The sequence below is a fragment of the Microplitis mediator genome, chromosome 11 (assembly GCF_029852145.1).
Source record: "Microplitis mediator isolate UGA2020A chromosome 11, iyMicMedi2.1, whole genome shotgun sequence".
Taxonomy (NCBI): Eukaryota; Metazoa; Arthropoda; class Insecta; order Hymenoptera; family Braconidae; genus Microplitis; species Microplitis mediator.
The window spans coordinates 14599404-14616479 of record NC_079979.1 but is presented as its reverse complement, the minus strand read 5'-3'; the positions used below and the strand labels follow the sequence as shown (position 1 = coordinate 14616479).

The 17076-nt window shown below is 31.2% G+C and overlaps 1 protein-coding gene and 1 long non-coding RNA gene across 3 annotated transcripts in view; one reads left to right on the top strand and one right to left on the bottom strand.

The window, feature by feature from the left end:
* The window catches only part of LOC130678028 (nucleolysin TIAR), a 206770-nt gene that overhangs the window by 106647 nt on the left and 83047 nt on the right, over positions 1 to 17076 (bottom strand). For both annotated transcript variants that reach the window (XM_057485006.1, XM_057485007.1), the window contains exon 3: positions 13534 to 13591. In XM_057485006.1, the coding sequence (XP_057340989.1) occupies positions 13534 to 13591 (58 nt within the window). The remainder of the gene's footprint in view (positions 1 to 13533; positions 13592 to 17076) is intronic.
* Positions 1 to 17076, top strand: part of LOC130678040 (uncharacterized) — a 181556-nt gene that overhangs the window by 113761 nt on the left and 50719 nt on the right. The gene's annotated exons all lie outside the window — the stretch shown is intronic.

Genomic DNA, 17076 nt, shown 5'->3' with positions numbered 1-17076 from the left:
CTCCCAAAACAATTTTTTTTTAATAAAAATTTATAGCAATCAAAAATTTTAATATTTAAAAGAACATTAATTTGTAAATTTCAGAGCGTCAGTTATTATAAAACGAAATTATTTAATTAAATTTATGAAATATAAAAAAAAGTGTATTATCTGCAGATGAAAAATATAAATTTTCATTAAAAAAAAAAAAAGTAACATATGGTAATGTTTCCATAAGTTATTTAAAACTCTAATTAACTGAATTTTTAAAAAACTATGTATATATTTAAAAATACTAATAAATAATAATGATTATTAGAAGGTTAGATAATTTAATTAGAGAGTGAAATAATAATAAATAACAACAACAGGATTATTAAATATAATTATAAACCATGTCTCTTTATGCCATACATCTCTGTCATTTTTATCATGCGATCGTTGCTCACGAAAAACACCGGCAGACGACAACGACGACGACGACGACGACTACCAGAAGGAGGACGATGAGTAGGACGTTACGATACGACTATAACACGATGGCTTACGCGACTACATTAGGTTGATTAAAGCTTCGGATTCTTCAGCCGACCAACTGCGAGACATGGAATTTCAAACGGGATAACGTTACTTTCAACTCCTGGGGTTATAGTTAATGAAAATATAATCAGCACGTAGGAACGCTAATGCCGAGGGAAAAAAGTGTTTTACATTTCAGTAACGTATTGCTCAACTTTCCCTTTGAAATAAAAGAAAAAAAACTAGGATTCTATTTATAAAACAAACAAATTACATCACTTATTATTAAATTATTATTTAAATTTATGAATTTTGAATTTCTTTATTTTCTTATTAATTCGTTAGTGAAAAAATGCTTTTTATTTTTTTCATTTTTCGCAATGGAAAATGTATAATTAGTGGCAAATATATATGATGATAATTTTCAAAGAGTTAACTAAAATTAGCTTAATTTTGTGAAACAAAATTTTCAATCGCAGCTGCGTCTAAAGTTCAAAGGTCCGTAACTTTCAAACCCTCAGAGTTGAAAAGTTAAAATTTACAGGAGAGTAGTTCAAACTATTAGAAATCAATTTATTGATTGAGTTATTTTATGGAAAAATATTCAAAATGCATAGAAATGAATTATAGTCTAATAAAAAAAAAAAAAAAAAATATTTGGTAAATCAATTATTTGATAACTTTGATGGAAAAAATACTATAAATTTTTAATGTATTTTTTTTTTTTTTTATAAAAATTGAAATCCCTTTGGGCAAATAAAAAATATTATCAGAAATCATTGATTACTAGCTTTCTCTTCATACTCAATTTTTTTAGTATAACATAGTGATTATTCCTATGCTGACATCGTAAAAAAATGATCTAACATGAAAAAAATTCCTGTTTGTTTTAGGGATTTTATACTATGTCAACATAAAAATAATTCCTATGTCGACATTGGATAAAATTCTATGTTTTTATAGGCATTTTTACTATGCCAATATTGAAATTAAACACAGAAAAAAAAGGAATTTTTGGCGCAAGAAAAATTTTGCATCATGAAATAAAAACAAAAATTTTCTGAGGACTAGAAAGATTTTTTCTCGCCCTAAGGAAATTTTTGTTTTTAATTCATAATGCAAAGAATTTCTTGGCTCAAGTAAAAATTTTCTTGGGACGAGTAAAATTTTTTTATGGCATTCTTATGGCAATCAAAAAAAGCAAAATACCCATAATCTATAATTTTTTCGAACTTTTTTACATATAGATTTTCTATTTCCTATTAGTAATTTTTTTCTTCTGTATAGGGGATCTAATTTCTCTCACTTCTTCCCTACATTAACCCGTCAGCACTCCCGTTATGAGCATTTTGCTCACGCTCGATTTTAAACATGAATAACTTTTTTTTTTCAAATGGAACGAATAGTTGAAATTTTTTCTATCTTTGAATAGTTTTATCGATTTTCAGATTCCGCTTTAAAAAAATTTTTTTTTTTTATGCTCCTCAAAAAATGTGAGCATTTTCCTCATCACGGGCGTAAAGGCGTAAGTAAAAAAATTCTATGTTCGGTTACTCTCGTGACTGCTCGTATACTTTCGGCAGTCTACGGTGTGCGAAGTTATTCGGTTGAATTCTTTAAAGTTTAAATTACGTTTATTAATCGTAAATAAATTACGATTATCATTTATTTATTTTTTATTATTCTCATAATACATAGAGCAATTAACTTATGAAAAATATTTTCTTGCTTAAAATTTGAAAAAATTTGTTTGGTGCCTACGCGTTAAGCGTGAGCAAAACTCTCATCACGGGCGTAAAGTATACTGAAAAGCTGACAGGAGTGCTGACGGGTTAAAAATAGTATATTACACTCCTTGGGCAGTAAATCAGAGAGCCTCAGATCACATGTTTCTTGACCTCGGCCAACAATTACATGTGATCTGAGACATTTCGTACTTTATTGGCCTAGGTGTATAATATAGGGGAAGGGGGGGCAAAACGGGGTACCCCCAAAATTTGATAAAAAAAAATTTTATATTTTAAATGGTTTTTAAACATTCCAAAATCACTTCTGTAAATATAATTAAGCGTTACTTTGAATTTTTTTTGGTAAACTTTTTCAAAAATCAATTGACGGTTGAAAAATATCAATGACGTTTGTTTTATGATAAAAACTATTAAAAATTTTTTTTCTTCTACTATATCCAATAAACATGTAAAATATAATTTTTCTTTATGTAAATTACTTAAAAAAAAATTCAACTTAGTCAAATTCGTTTAAAATCCAGAAATTTTTTTTTTTTACCTTTTTTAGGGGGTACCCCACTTTGCCCGCAGAAATGAAAAATTTTTTTTTTCAACGGTAATTGAGAATTTCTTCTATTTACTTTGAATATCATTAAAAAAAAAAAACGATTTAGCGTATTTGAGTCCTCGAAAACTTGGTATTTCCTTAAGTACCCCCTTTTGCCCCTCCCTCCCCTACTATTTATAAAAATCATAATTTTGTGAGGTTCTCAGAAATTTATTTTATTCTTGCGCTCAGTTTTATAACAATTAGCTACATATATTTATATAAATTTGATTGAAAATGTCATATCCAAGTGAGCTCATGTATAAATCATTGATAACGGACACACTCGTAAATAAAGTAAAATTATTTGAATAATTCAATATGATATTCCCTTAGAACGTTCAAAGGGTTTTATCCCCTAGTATATAATTACTAAAGAGACATTACGACTGGGGTATATAGAGATAGAGACAATGGTTAATGATATTGTTGATCAGTGGTCACTTACAGTAAGCAAATTAATCAAACAAACACAATCTAAGACGATCCTGAAGCTCAGTCTATGTATATATATATATTGAAAGTGAGCATTATATTTCGATGGGTCATCTATAGAACAGATCAATGAGGTGATGTGTGTCCTAATGTTGAACTAAATAGGCAAATGGGCATCTCAAAGTGATGGGTTTACAGAGAACCAGCAGTAGTGACTGGGGTTTCTACCCTGTAGAATCTGAGAAGATGTGTGCAGTCACCTAGACAGTACCCCGCGGGGGAGAGTGAATGCGTGGTTTACCGATTCGCCGCGTTGCCACAAATGCCATCGGCAGCTTTCACCGCACCGTAACCACCACCATTACAACCGCTAGCACCGCTGGCGCTGCCACTGCCGCCAACGTTAGCTCTCGGGCTCGGGTCGTATCGAGGGCCAACCAGGCGAACGAATGGGTATACAGAGCTCTGAACGTTTACGTTACGTGTCCAACATCCGACCGGTTTGTACGACAGACAATATCCAACAAAGAGAATACACGATTCACTTGCTTCACTCGTGCTTCGATTCCATTTCTCGGTTCGCCTACTGTCCCTATTCTACTGCTTTGGTGTGTTATTGTTGTTGCTATTTATATGGGTTATCGTTATGACGAAATATGAAAACTATAAAAAAACTATGAAAAAAAAATTTTTGCCATAAAAAACACTAGTTTTATTTCATTTTTAAAGGTCGTCAAATAATAGCGAATTTATTTAATCTACTGACTAAGAATTTATTGATTGGTAATTAAATAATATGAATGCTCATTTTTATAATGTGTCTGTAATAGGATGAAATATATTATCAAATTTAGCAAAGAAACAAATAAATTTTTTCTGAGTAAATTCAATGTTATAATAGAATGGAACCGATAAAAAATAATGGTGGTTTAGTTCGGGAATCGAACTTAGGTCTTTTGATATCGCGTCAACTGCTCTAAGTTAAGGCAATCTTAAATATACCACTGAGTCACCAAATAACTATACCAATAAGACACCAAAATTTAATGAATAAAAGGTCATCTATTCCAAAAATACACGATAAGAAATCCATGGCGTTCAACACCATGCTGGTATGGTCTCAAGTCAGATACTAAAATAGTACGTGAAATATTACAAGACAGTATTGTAACAAGTCCCAGAAGTATGGAGTTATTTACTGTACTGTATAGTACTGGAGCTATTGTATTGCTCACACGTATATGCATAGCAGGCACGGCGAAACAGCATGGCCCTGAGTCCCATACTACAATGCCGAGTGCACAATGCTACTAGTTTTTCCCGCCATAATTTTTGGCGTGTCAATCAATGTATACTATCGTATTACTGCCGAAACTATATAGATGTCGGCAGACTAGGTTTATCTGCCAGCAGTGCTGCCAGATCGTGGGATATTTTTACCCCTTCCCGCGGTGAAATAGCATGGAGTGTAATGGCAGGAGGGGGTAAAAATATCCCACGATCTGGCTGCACAGAAGCATTGTGGATACGGCAACGCAGTATGGGCCTGACATTGCGACATCCGCGACAACTATCGCCAATGTTACTATTTCCGCAATGGTCGAATCATCTATGCATACAATTTTACAACCTATAAAAATCTTCGATACCATACAGTATGGCGTTCACGCCCATACTGGCATAGTGATATCCGCAAAATATTTCTTATCGTGTATAAACAACAACATGACCGTGCGCAATGCAAAACATTGTAGAAAAAACAAAGAAACAAAGTTAAATTTTTTTTAAGCACGAAAAATCTCTATTTTTACGGAAAAATTTTTTTCTAATTCAGTCGTGAGACGGAAACTAAAAATAGTATATTACATACCAAGAATGGAAAATGGGACGTTCTAATCCACATGTTTGCCACCCTCGCCTTCAACTCAGGTAAGCAATCACACTCGCAAGTTGGTATGTCTTACTTTCCTCCCTGCGTATGTAATAAACCATTAAGTGTTAAGCTCCGGTCGTCTGATGAATAGGGCAGGGCGGGGCTAGTTGATCACTTTTTGGTTTGAACTTCCATAACTTTAAGACGATGCATCGGATTTAATCAATTCATGTACTGTTAAGTTCGTAATTTAGTCTTCCTCAAAAGATCTAGCGACACAAAAACGATCCGAGTGTAAATTTACAAGTTATTCCCAGAAATGCGAGAGCGCTCCAAATTGCTCAACGTACCCCACTAGTGGGACTAGTTGAGCATAGGATGGGGCTAGTTGTGCAATGGCTAAAATAAACGGAATGATTGTATAAAATCATGTGAATACAACATAAAATTGTAATTAACAAGCAAATATTTATTTATTATGATTTTCGCATATTCATATTATTATTATAACTTTGATATTTAACATAAAATCAAACAAAATGAAAACTTTCCAATCTTTAGATTATTATTACACTTTTTGTATTTAAAATTATATATTTAATAATAATTATCAAGTAAATAAATATAAAATTAAAGTAGTGACTAATTTTAACGAAAATTATCTGAACCAGATATTTTAATTTTAATTGAAAAAAAATTATTCAAAAAGTCATCTCTCTAAAATGAATTAGTGAAATTCACTGCGAATCAGTGGATAGCCACAATTTCCACAGCTATAAGTATACCACTAATTCAACCAGTGGTATACTTATAGCTGGTTCCCAGTGGAAATTCACTAATTAGAAATGAATTTCACTGATTCATTTTTAGAGAGATAAAATTATCAATGTTAGAAATTTTGAGCGTTGAAATAAGAAAAAAATTTTTATTGGACAAAATAAGGATTAAAAAGTTGACAAATAATTGATGGCATAATTGCAATAAATAACGAAAAGTTAAATACAATTAATTCAAAAATAAATAAATCACGAGCAGTTGGATTGTGAGCACTAACTTACATTTAACGACTTTTTTCATTTTTACTCGAGATTCAGAAGTTTGGGTAATTCTTTATTATTCAAAGTAAAATTATTTAAAAAAGTTTATTTACATATTTATAAATTTAAAAAATGTATAAAACTAGAATTATATATGTTTTAAATATATAAATAGTAGTTAGAACAATAAAAGTAAAAATAAATAAAAAAAAAAGGTTTGCATATGAATTCATTATTTTATAGTTTCAAAGCAATTCCAAGTGTAAAAAAGTTTAAACACTAGAGAAAAGAATAAAAATAAGCAAAAGAAGTGAAAAAGGAGAAGGTGGAAGAGAAAGGGGAAGAAGAAACAATAATAAAATAGGAAGGTAGGTAAGTGTAGTATAGACAGAGAGAAAACAAAGATAGAAAATGTAAGAGACCGGTGGCGGTGGATCGGGTCCCATGTGCCTGTCACGATTTTATAAGTCCATAAAAAGAGAAATTCAGAGTGAGTTAAATATTGCCACTACCTTGTACTGAATTCCCAATGCTGTCTTACGAGTACTTAGCTGCAATTGTATTTTGCACAGCTAGGTATTACTAATGTACGACATTCTGTGTATTTGTATTTATATTTTTTTTGTAATTGTTTCTTTATATAAATATATATGTAGTCTAAAATTTTTAGCGACGTTTATACAATTAAAATCCATTTGTTTAAAATCCAATCATTCTATTGCTTATTAATCTGATTGCTGTATCAGTGATTAATCTTATTTAAGTGCGAGTTAATTGCAATTACTTAAAACGATCGATTGAAAGAAAATTTATAAGCATCCATGATAATAATTCAATAATATTATCATTATTTCGGAAACTTTGTACACTGCAAAAAATCGGGAGTGACTTCGAAGTGATCTGGATTTTTTTAAAACCCGCATTCACTCCGGTTTGGTGTTTTAATCTTAAAATAAACTCCCCTCCAGAGTGAATTTCACTCCAAGGAGACAAAATAAATACGCAATCACCCGCTCCGCATTCATTCCGAATTTAATCCACAAATTTTTTACAGTGTGAAAAAATCGCAAAATATTTTTTTTATGAATATTAAATAAATAATTTTGATAAATATTGAATGAACAAATATGTAAATATTTATATAAAGTATGAAAAATTTTTCACTGAATTTATTGGACGTCGATTTAATTTTTTCGAAATATGTGTTTTTAATATTATTATTATTTCAAGGTCATTGGAAAAAAAACAAAAATTATGGATAAACTATACTGTTGGTATAGTAAAAACTTATATAGACAAATTAGTAGCTAATACATTTCTCGACATAAAAGGTCTGATGATATTTTTACATACGTCTGATTATTACAAAGTATACAATTATAATTGCAACTTGAAATATCAAAATGAGTAGGGGAGACCGGGGTAAGAAGTCCCCCTCCTCCCACCAGGGCAAGGAGGCCCCCCTGAAATTTTGATAAAAAAAAAATTTTTTTGTTTCCGTCTAATTACTATAAATCCAATATGTTGGCGCATTTTTAGCTCTACACATAACACCTGGGGCAAAATGGACCAGCCGAAAATTCTGAAAAAATGATTTTTTCATATTTTCTGGCTGATTCTCTTTGTCTGGGGCAATTTTAAATTAAAATTTAACTTTATTGCAATAGCTGTGAAAAAATCATTACAATCAATTTTTTTTTAGTAAAAGTAGGGAAACGATTTCTTTCACCTTAAAAAATTTTTTTTGAGTAACATAAAAGTAAAAATAGTTTTCAAAATTAAGCAATACGTTCTTAACGATCAAAACAATTTTTAAAAAAATGATCATTTTTGGAGGGGGGCCTCCTTGCCCCAAAAAAATAATTTTATTTTTTAGAGTTTCGGCAAAATTTCTACAAATTTGTTCAAAATAGGACAAAAGTAAAGTGATCTGATGGTTGAAAGCCACAAAAAATAATAACCGGCTTAGGGGGGCCACCTTGCCCCGGTCTCCCTAAACTTATTTTTTGTCCGACGATATCTTTGGATGGAATCAACCTATTGAACGTTCTTATGGTGGCAATCGAAAGGGCTCACTAAGACTTAAAATTGATTAGATTTTGGAGTCGATCGGTCAAGTAGTTTACAAATACGAAAAATACAAGCTGAAATATATTTTTTTTATTGTTTTTTTTTTGCGTATAACTTATAAACCACTTGCCCGATTCGCCTCAAAATGTAATCAGTTTTAAGTATTAGGGATCCCTTTCGATTGCCACCAAGAACGTTCAAATCGGTTGATTCGTTTCAAAGATATCGTTGGACAAAAATTATTTTTTTTCAATGAAGGTATGTTTTACCGGCCTAACAGATTTTTAAGCTCGAAGAACTGATAAGTTTACAAGTAATAATGTTTTCGAGCTCAGGAAGCTCGAAAACAGCGGAAAGTTTTGGGGCTGGCCCGCAGGGTCAGGCGGTTTTCAGATTTTTTTTATTAGACTCAATAAACATTTATATTTCATGTCGAAACGGTTCATAATTTTTTAAATTCTGAAGTTTCCAGAAGAAAAAAAAATAAATAAAAAAAAAACGTTTTCATTGTATACATATAAATAAATAATACAAATATCTGTTTAATAATTAAGTGACGATGTTGATCCCATCATACGACCAGTTCAAAGTAAACAAATAACTTTTAATATAATTAATAGTTAATTAAACGATATGAATCTTCAACCGAAACGTCGTAAGTTTGGTTATTTTAGAACTTAAGACTTAAAGGTTTGTAAGTTTCTTTAACCGCTAGAAGTTGTTCCTGGTAATTGGTTGGTTGGTCACTGATAATTTTGCATAAAACATAATGAATAGAACGACTTCAAAGTTTGTTTCTTATTGAGTATGAAACTTTGTTACCTGCAAAACTATTCCAAATTCGTGCTATACCCTGCTGTCTATTATCTATCTCTGAAACTATCGGACTAATGAATCAATCAGAAAAAGAAAAGTACGGTTAATAAAAGTATAAACTCTTCGTAGTTGCAAATTGACTAGCTTATATAGTATTGGATTGGGTTAGTTTAATTATCTACAGATTATTCAAACGAAATGCAGTTTAATTTTTTTAATTTCGGAAAGCGCGGGCATTGGGGACACTGAGGTAGGCTTGAAATAAACGATATGAGTTTAAGGTCATGTTCCAACGCATTCTCTGCGATAACAATTAAGGCCAATTTCAGACAGTGCCCCTCACTTTTTTAAAATTTTGATAATCAATTAAAAAAAAGTTAAAGCATTCATTGAAAAAAGGTCTACTCAGTTACAATTTAGCCGAGACATAGATTTAAAAAAAAATTATTTACAGTCGATTTCAATTAGGAACTCAACAAAAATTGAAAAATAAATTTCAGTGAAATCTTTATGTCAACATTATAATTTGGAATGTCAAATTTTTTAGGCTAAAATTTAATTAACAAATTTCATTTAGTTCCTAAGTGATAACAACTGTGAGTAATTTTTTTAGAAATCTACATCTCGGCGAAATTGTAACTGCGTTGTCATTTATTCAATTAATACTTTAATTTTCTTGAAATTAATTAATAAAATTTGAATACGGTTATGACGGTTGAAAGTCATTGTATATTTCTAAAAAGTGAAGGGCACTGCCTGAGAATGTCCTTAAAAACAAGATTTCATTGAGAATGTACCATAACCTTAGACGAGTATTATCAATTTAAGTCTACAAGACACCTATTTAAAGCATTCGTCTGAAACATTATTTTTTCCAACGGATGTACCCATACAAAGTCGCCGTTAATGGAAAAAATTCCGTAAGTTGGCCGATGTCTGATTGCCGTCGCTCAGCCAAGCATTGTCAATTAGAAAGGGCCCAAACCTGGTTACTTACCAGCAGCCGTTTAATTTTTATCAGTGGTCCGTGATTGATTTTTGTTTAATGAAAAAATCTACTAATCAATTATTAATAATTAAAATAACTTATTGTTATAGTTTTCTTTAATTAATAATTATTTATTTTTGAAATAAACTAAGTATTAATTAATAAATATTTTAATTTTCCGATTAAAGTTATTTACAACAAACAATTAAAATATTTTTTAGTTCGTTTTTACTTGCAATCAACAACCACAATTTCATAACTTTATTTATAAAAATTAATTTAATTAAAAAATAAGTCATAAATTTTCAAAATAAAGGTCATTTTTAATAATGGTGGTAGAGCAAGATAATTCAACTGGATTCTTGATAAATAATTAATTAAATTTAATAAGTTTTATTTTAAAAAATTATGTGATTATAATAAAAATAGTACGAAATTGTTATTTTTTTTTCTAAATAACCGATAATATTAAATAAATTGCTCTTTATATTTCATAAAACCGAGTCGTTGTAGTAGAATGAATACGTATCATTTAAAAGTATCTGCTGAACATTAGTAGGTTCGTCCAGTAGCTACCGTGCAGACCCAGCAATCAGAAGGACGGCGGTTCGCGCCCAGAGCCCAGTAGAATTTTTCATCGCAATTTTTCGACATCATTTACCTCACTTAAATATATTATTCGTTAATGATCATGAACTCTACTAGGATAATAATAATAAAATTTTTTTTAAAATTAAATTTATTTGTTGCTTGGCCGATTGCTGGCTGCCATTAATCGGCCGATAGTCGAGCGCCATTAATCGACCGAGGATATTATTCCGGCTATAAGCCGTTTATCGGCCAATAAAAATTGCCATTGCTGAGCCATTAATCGACATTCTTGGCCCAGTAGTGGCCCGAACAAGGGCCGATTTCCAAACTTTGTATGGGTATACGGAAAAAAAGTAAGCAAAAATTACTATGTCGAAAGTAACCCAAAACCATTAATGGGATCCAATAACGGGAAGTTTTGGGGCTGGCCCGCAGGGCCAACCGACGTCCAGATTTTTTTTTTAGTTTTTTATTGATTTCTCAGACACGACTCATACGGTCAACTTCAAAATCCAATCAGCTCTAGAACTCAATAAAACGCGTCGATTGCCGCCTTAGCCATCTCAATCGGATAATTCGTTCGAGAGTTATCGCGGGGAAAAGAAATGGTAAAAAATAGTATATTACACACCTAGGGAAGTAAAGTAAGAAATGTCTCAGATCACATGTAATTGTTGGCCGAGGCGAAGCCGAGGTCAACAAACATGTGATCTGAGGCTTTCTTATTTACTTCCCAAGGAGTGTATACTATTTTTCTCCTCGACGGAGGCGGGAAGCGGCAACTTCGTTTTGCACAGCGGGACGAAAGTTGACGCTTTCCGCCCGGAGGTGAGAAAAGGTTTTTTGCGAATATTTTTGAAACAACTGAACTAAACAATTCCAAAATTTTATCAGCTCTAGAACTCAATAGAATACGTCAATTGCCGCCTCAACCATCGAAATCGGTCAATTCGTTCGTAAGATATTGTGGGAGAAAGAAATGCTAAAAAACTGTTTTTTCGAAAACAATGGTATACAAAAGTATTTTTGTGACAGACACTTGAAATCTACGACATTTAGCGCCTATAGCCGGCAGCTAAAAATATTAGATAAGATACAGCTAGTAAAATAGATACCTAATCGTTCTAATAGTGACGTCATCATCGGATCAAAAAATATTTTTTGGTTACATGTGCGATAGTAAACGACCAAAAAATATCGAAGTAACTTAACGAGCCATCTTGTGACAAAATTCATCATCATTTTAATTCGTCCACTTACCGACTTCTCTCTAATTTTCAGCAAATACTCAAAACAATCTTACCAAATAAATAAACGCGGATTTAAAACCTGCCATTTATAGCCACTAAATGTAGTAAATTTCAAATATCTGTCACAAAAACTAATGTATTTATCTAGTACAATCGAGTCTAAGACGCTCGTGTGTTGGTACCCTCGCCTCCGGCTCGGGCACCAATCTTCACACTCGCGTCTTAAACACGATCGCACTCGATAGATAAACTACACAGAAAAAACAGATATCTTGGGTCAAGAAAATATTTTTGAAGACAAACGTTTTCGGGAACCAAGTCAAGATTTTCTTGAGCCAAGAAAATTCGTCTTGGTTGGAGAAGATTTCTACTTTATCTGAGAAAATTTAGGTCTCGAAAAAAATTTTCTTGAATCAAGAATATTTACCTTCAGTCGAGAATATTTTTTGTTGTGTGTACTATTTCAAGCTCGAAGAGCTCGGAAATATATCCACAACAATGTTTTCGAGCTCCTTGAGCTCAAGGAACTCAAAAACAGCGGAAAGTTTTGAGGCTGGCCTGCAGGGTGCACCAGTAGACAGATTTTTTTTTCTACAGGTGGCACTGACTACTATATGACATAGTAGCCAGTTCTATTTATTTTTTTCCGTGTATGTGATTGACAAATTTATGAAATAAGACTTTTTATTGAATAATTATAGAATAAGTATTAAAATTTATTGTCTATGCAAGAAAAATTACAATTTGGACTTTAAACGTATTATAAAATTTACTATTTGGAATGTTAAACTTCCCCATATTGACACCCACGCGGAACCTGGAGGTTATAATTTCAAACACTAATTTTTGAAATTTATTTTTTCCGTATAGAAGCATAAGTTGAAAAAATTTTGTTCTTATTTTTGAGCACAATAAGAAATCACAAAAAAAAAAAAAAGTATTTTCCATATTTCAACAAAATTATAAATATATAATATTTCATGGATGAATTTATGTAAAAATAATATTTACAACCCACAATTTGAAAAAAAAATTTTGAAATAAAATTTTTTTTTCTACATAATTTTCAACGGAAAAAAATTCATTTTCTGAAATTTTCAGGTATTCCATTTTTTGCTAACTTTTTTTTTTTATAACACTAGTGATAAATATACTTGATATAAATACTCATACCTCATAGTTTATTATTTTATATTTACAAAAATATTTTTATTGTTGCCTTTTTTCAGTCTTATTTATTTATCTATTGTACAAACACACTATAACGAGTGATACCTACGAACGGTTGTGATACAAAGTACACAATAATAAATAAAATAGAATACAAATATATGAACAAGATAAAATAACAAAAATAAAAAAATGTTTACAAATAGTAATTTATTAGTTGAGCCGCTTCTAACTAAATAACTCAGGCTATTTGAATATTTCAAACACTTTATTAAAATTTTTTTTATTGACTGTTAAAATATTAATCATTCATTCTTATTTCATTATACGAATTATTAATGTCTCATATTGATTTTATAATTTTATCTTCAATAAAACTTAACGTATAATCGATTAAATTAATTTCTCATAATTGTATTATACAATTGGATAAGAAATAAAAATAAATAAAGTAAAGGAAAGTAAACTTACTGCTTGTGTCTTGCTTCGGTTGATTGCCTGTTGATGCTGCCCAGTTGACTTTCATGTCCTGGAAAAAAAAAATTTTTTTTGTTTTACAAATTAAAAAAAAATAATTGACTTTTTATAAAAAATAAATGACGTAATATTTGTTTAAATTATAATATATAAGTTAAACTTTTAAATTTTTCAAGAAATAACTTAAATTTTTTAACAGACACGAATGTACATTTAGTGTTAATTAAAATTTGTTTGGTATGAATTAGAGTGTGAAATATATTAATAATAAATAATTAAAAAATAACTGACTAGGTTTTAAAAGTAAAAAAAAAAAAATGGGATACAGAATACAATCAGTTCACCAGAACGGACCCGCAGCATGTCTGCAGCAATTTGCAACTTTTAATAGTTTGCTCGGACCGTACCAGCGGGTTGTCTAGTTTGCACCCGGACTAACAGAAAAAGAGAGAGTTAAAGAGAAATAGAAATAGAAATATAAAAAAAAAAAAAATAATCGAGGGAATCACCTCATGGCGCATCCATTGCTTCGCGTACTTTATGCGACAGTAAAATAACTTTATATTGTATTGTACATTTTGACAGCTGATGTGTATACTAACAAATATTTTTTTTTTTATCGATAAAGATACGATACAGGACTTTTTTTTATTTATTTACTTGAATTAGTACAATTATTTTAAAAAATAAAGTATGAATATAAAGAAGAGAATAAAAGGTTTGAATTTATTCGAAAATTTCGTGAGAGAGTTTACGTGACGGTAACGGATCTTGGGGTTGCATTTTTTTTTATTTCTACTGTAAGTTAAATTCAAATAGCATTCGGGGATTTTTTAAATTTTACAATCAATTTTTTACGCTGGAAACTACTTTAGTATTGCCAGTGTAAAATATAGGACCGAAAAAATTTAACTACGACGCCTAAATGTTTATTTTATGGATGTAAAGTATGCAAACGGAAAATTTTATTATTTAGAAATTTCTACATGTGGTAGATACATTTTACATTTTTTTGTAAAATTTTAAATACAAATTATTTTTTAACATATAGTTGATATTTTTACTGTGACGCTGAAAATTTATTGGAAATAAATAATTTATAATGTAACTTTCACAAAAACGTTCAGATGTCTCGTATTTTTAATGAAAATTAAATTTCTATATTAAAAAAAAATTTTCAATGCTTTAAAAGTATCATAAAACAGTAACAATGTCAAGTTTAAGGTACAAAGTTGAAGCCTATCAAGTCATCTTTAAGATACATTAGGTAAAAATTATCTAAAATATTTAGTTTCAGAGTTATACGAACCTTAATAATTCAAAGATCACAATAGAATACAACTGATAGATTTAGATTATGGGAAATTCATAAGTTATAAGGGATAAAAACCATATTTTTAAATTTTCTTGATTCTGTCCAAACATTCAGGGCTATTAAATTATTGGAAAAAGGAGTCAAAACATAACGTTTACGGTAAAAAATTTTAACTTATTAAACAAACCTTAAGGTACTTTCTACTGAAATTGTCTAAGAGTTTTGAATTCGAAGTTATACAACTTTAACAGTAAATAAAAACTGATTTTTTAAAAAAATCGTTAAAATTTCAAACAGCGATAACTTCTAAACTGATCGACCGATTTAGCCCATTTTCGAACTTAATCAAAAAAATTACCCATAGAATATGTGTAAAAAATTTCATTAGGATCTAATAAGAATTCAAACGACTATCACGATGACAAGACAGTTATAATTATAAGGCGTATTGATGACGCAATCGGATTATAACGGAAAAAATGTCTGATATGTAACTGAGTTAAATCTTTGATAGTACTGAGTATAATCTGAGATCGTACGGAGTATAATCCAGATGTATGTGGTTACCATCTAGGATGAAAACCAGTATAATCTAGCGCTGTATAATCTGAGATGTCACTGAGTAACATCTGAGATGAAACTGAGTATAATCTAGATGCAACTGAGTATAATCTAGATTACACTGGGTACTATCTGAAATTTTTATTTACCTCAGATGTAACTGAGTATAATCTGAGATGGTAGCCAGTACTATCTTGTTCTATCCGTGTAGAGTTCATGGTCATTAACGTTTAAGTTATCTAAGAGAGGTAAATGATGTGAAAAAAACTCTGTGAAAATTCTGCTGGGCTCTGGGCGCGAACTGTCGTCCTTCTGATTGCTGCACGGAAAAAAATTAATCGTGAATGCAACATGATGTAGTCTTGGTAAATAAACATGATGAAATCATGTTGCATTCACATGATTTGTCATGTTTCGGTTACATGATAATCATGTTGCGGTAACATGAGAAAATCATGTGGCATTCACATGCTAATCATGTTTCGGCTACATGATAATCATGTTGCGGTAACATCAGAAAATCATGTTGCATTCACATGATTTGTCATGTTTCGGCTACATGATAATCATGTTCCGGTAACATGAGAAAATCATGTGGCATTCACATGATAATCATGTTTCGGCTACATGATAATCATGTTGCGGTAACATGAGAAAATCATGTTGCATTCACATGATCTCTCATGTTTCGGCTACATGATAATCATGTTCCTGCCACATATTGTCATGTAGCCGAAACATGACAAATCATGTTGCATTCACATGATTTTCTCGTGTTACCGCAACATGATTATCATGTAGCCGAAACATGATTATCATGTGAATGCCACATGATTTTCTCATGTTACCGGAACATGATTATCATGTAACCGAAACATGACAAATCATGTGAATGCAACATGATTTCATCATGTTTATTTACCAAAACTGCATCATGTTGCATTCACGATTAATTTTTTTCCGTGTGGATCTGAACGGTAGCTACTGGACAAACTGATACTTTTATATGATCTACTTATGAAACCATAGGTTTAGCCAAACTTAGGTAATCCTACCTTGGCCCAAACTATGGTCTGGGTTGCCATTGGATAGCCAAGACAGGGGACCCAGTCTTGGCCCAAACTCGAGTAATCAATGTAACAGTCAGGCTAGGTTGCCCAGTCTTGGCCCAAGCCTGGGGTGCCATTAAACGGCCAAGGCAAGGGAACCCAGTCTTGGCCCTAGCTCAGGTAATCATTGTAACGAGCCAAAGCTAGATTACCCAGCCCTGGCCCAGACTCGGGAAATAATTGGGATGGCCAGGACTGAGTACCCAATGTTGAGCCAAGCATGGGCCAATATAGGTGTGCCAAAGCTAGGTTCCCCAGCTGGGCCAAGTAGGGCCCCGTCCATCAACTCTGACAGCTCCTGCATGGGAAGCAATCTATAGATATTTAATGCACCGTGAAACATGTTTTAAATGACTACAAAAAACTATAGTTTTGCTTATGACCTTAAACATAGAACACATTTTATATGGGTTAGAATAATACACTTGTAACACACTTGGTTTTAGAGTGTAGAATGAACGAAAAGAGTCAAACATTTCCGAATGAACACAAATTTAAAAGATTTTTTATCAATTTTCTATGGTGAATAGAATAAATTTTTATTGCGCCTAG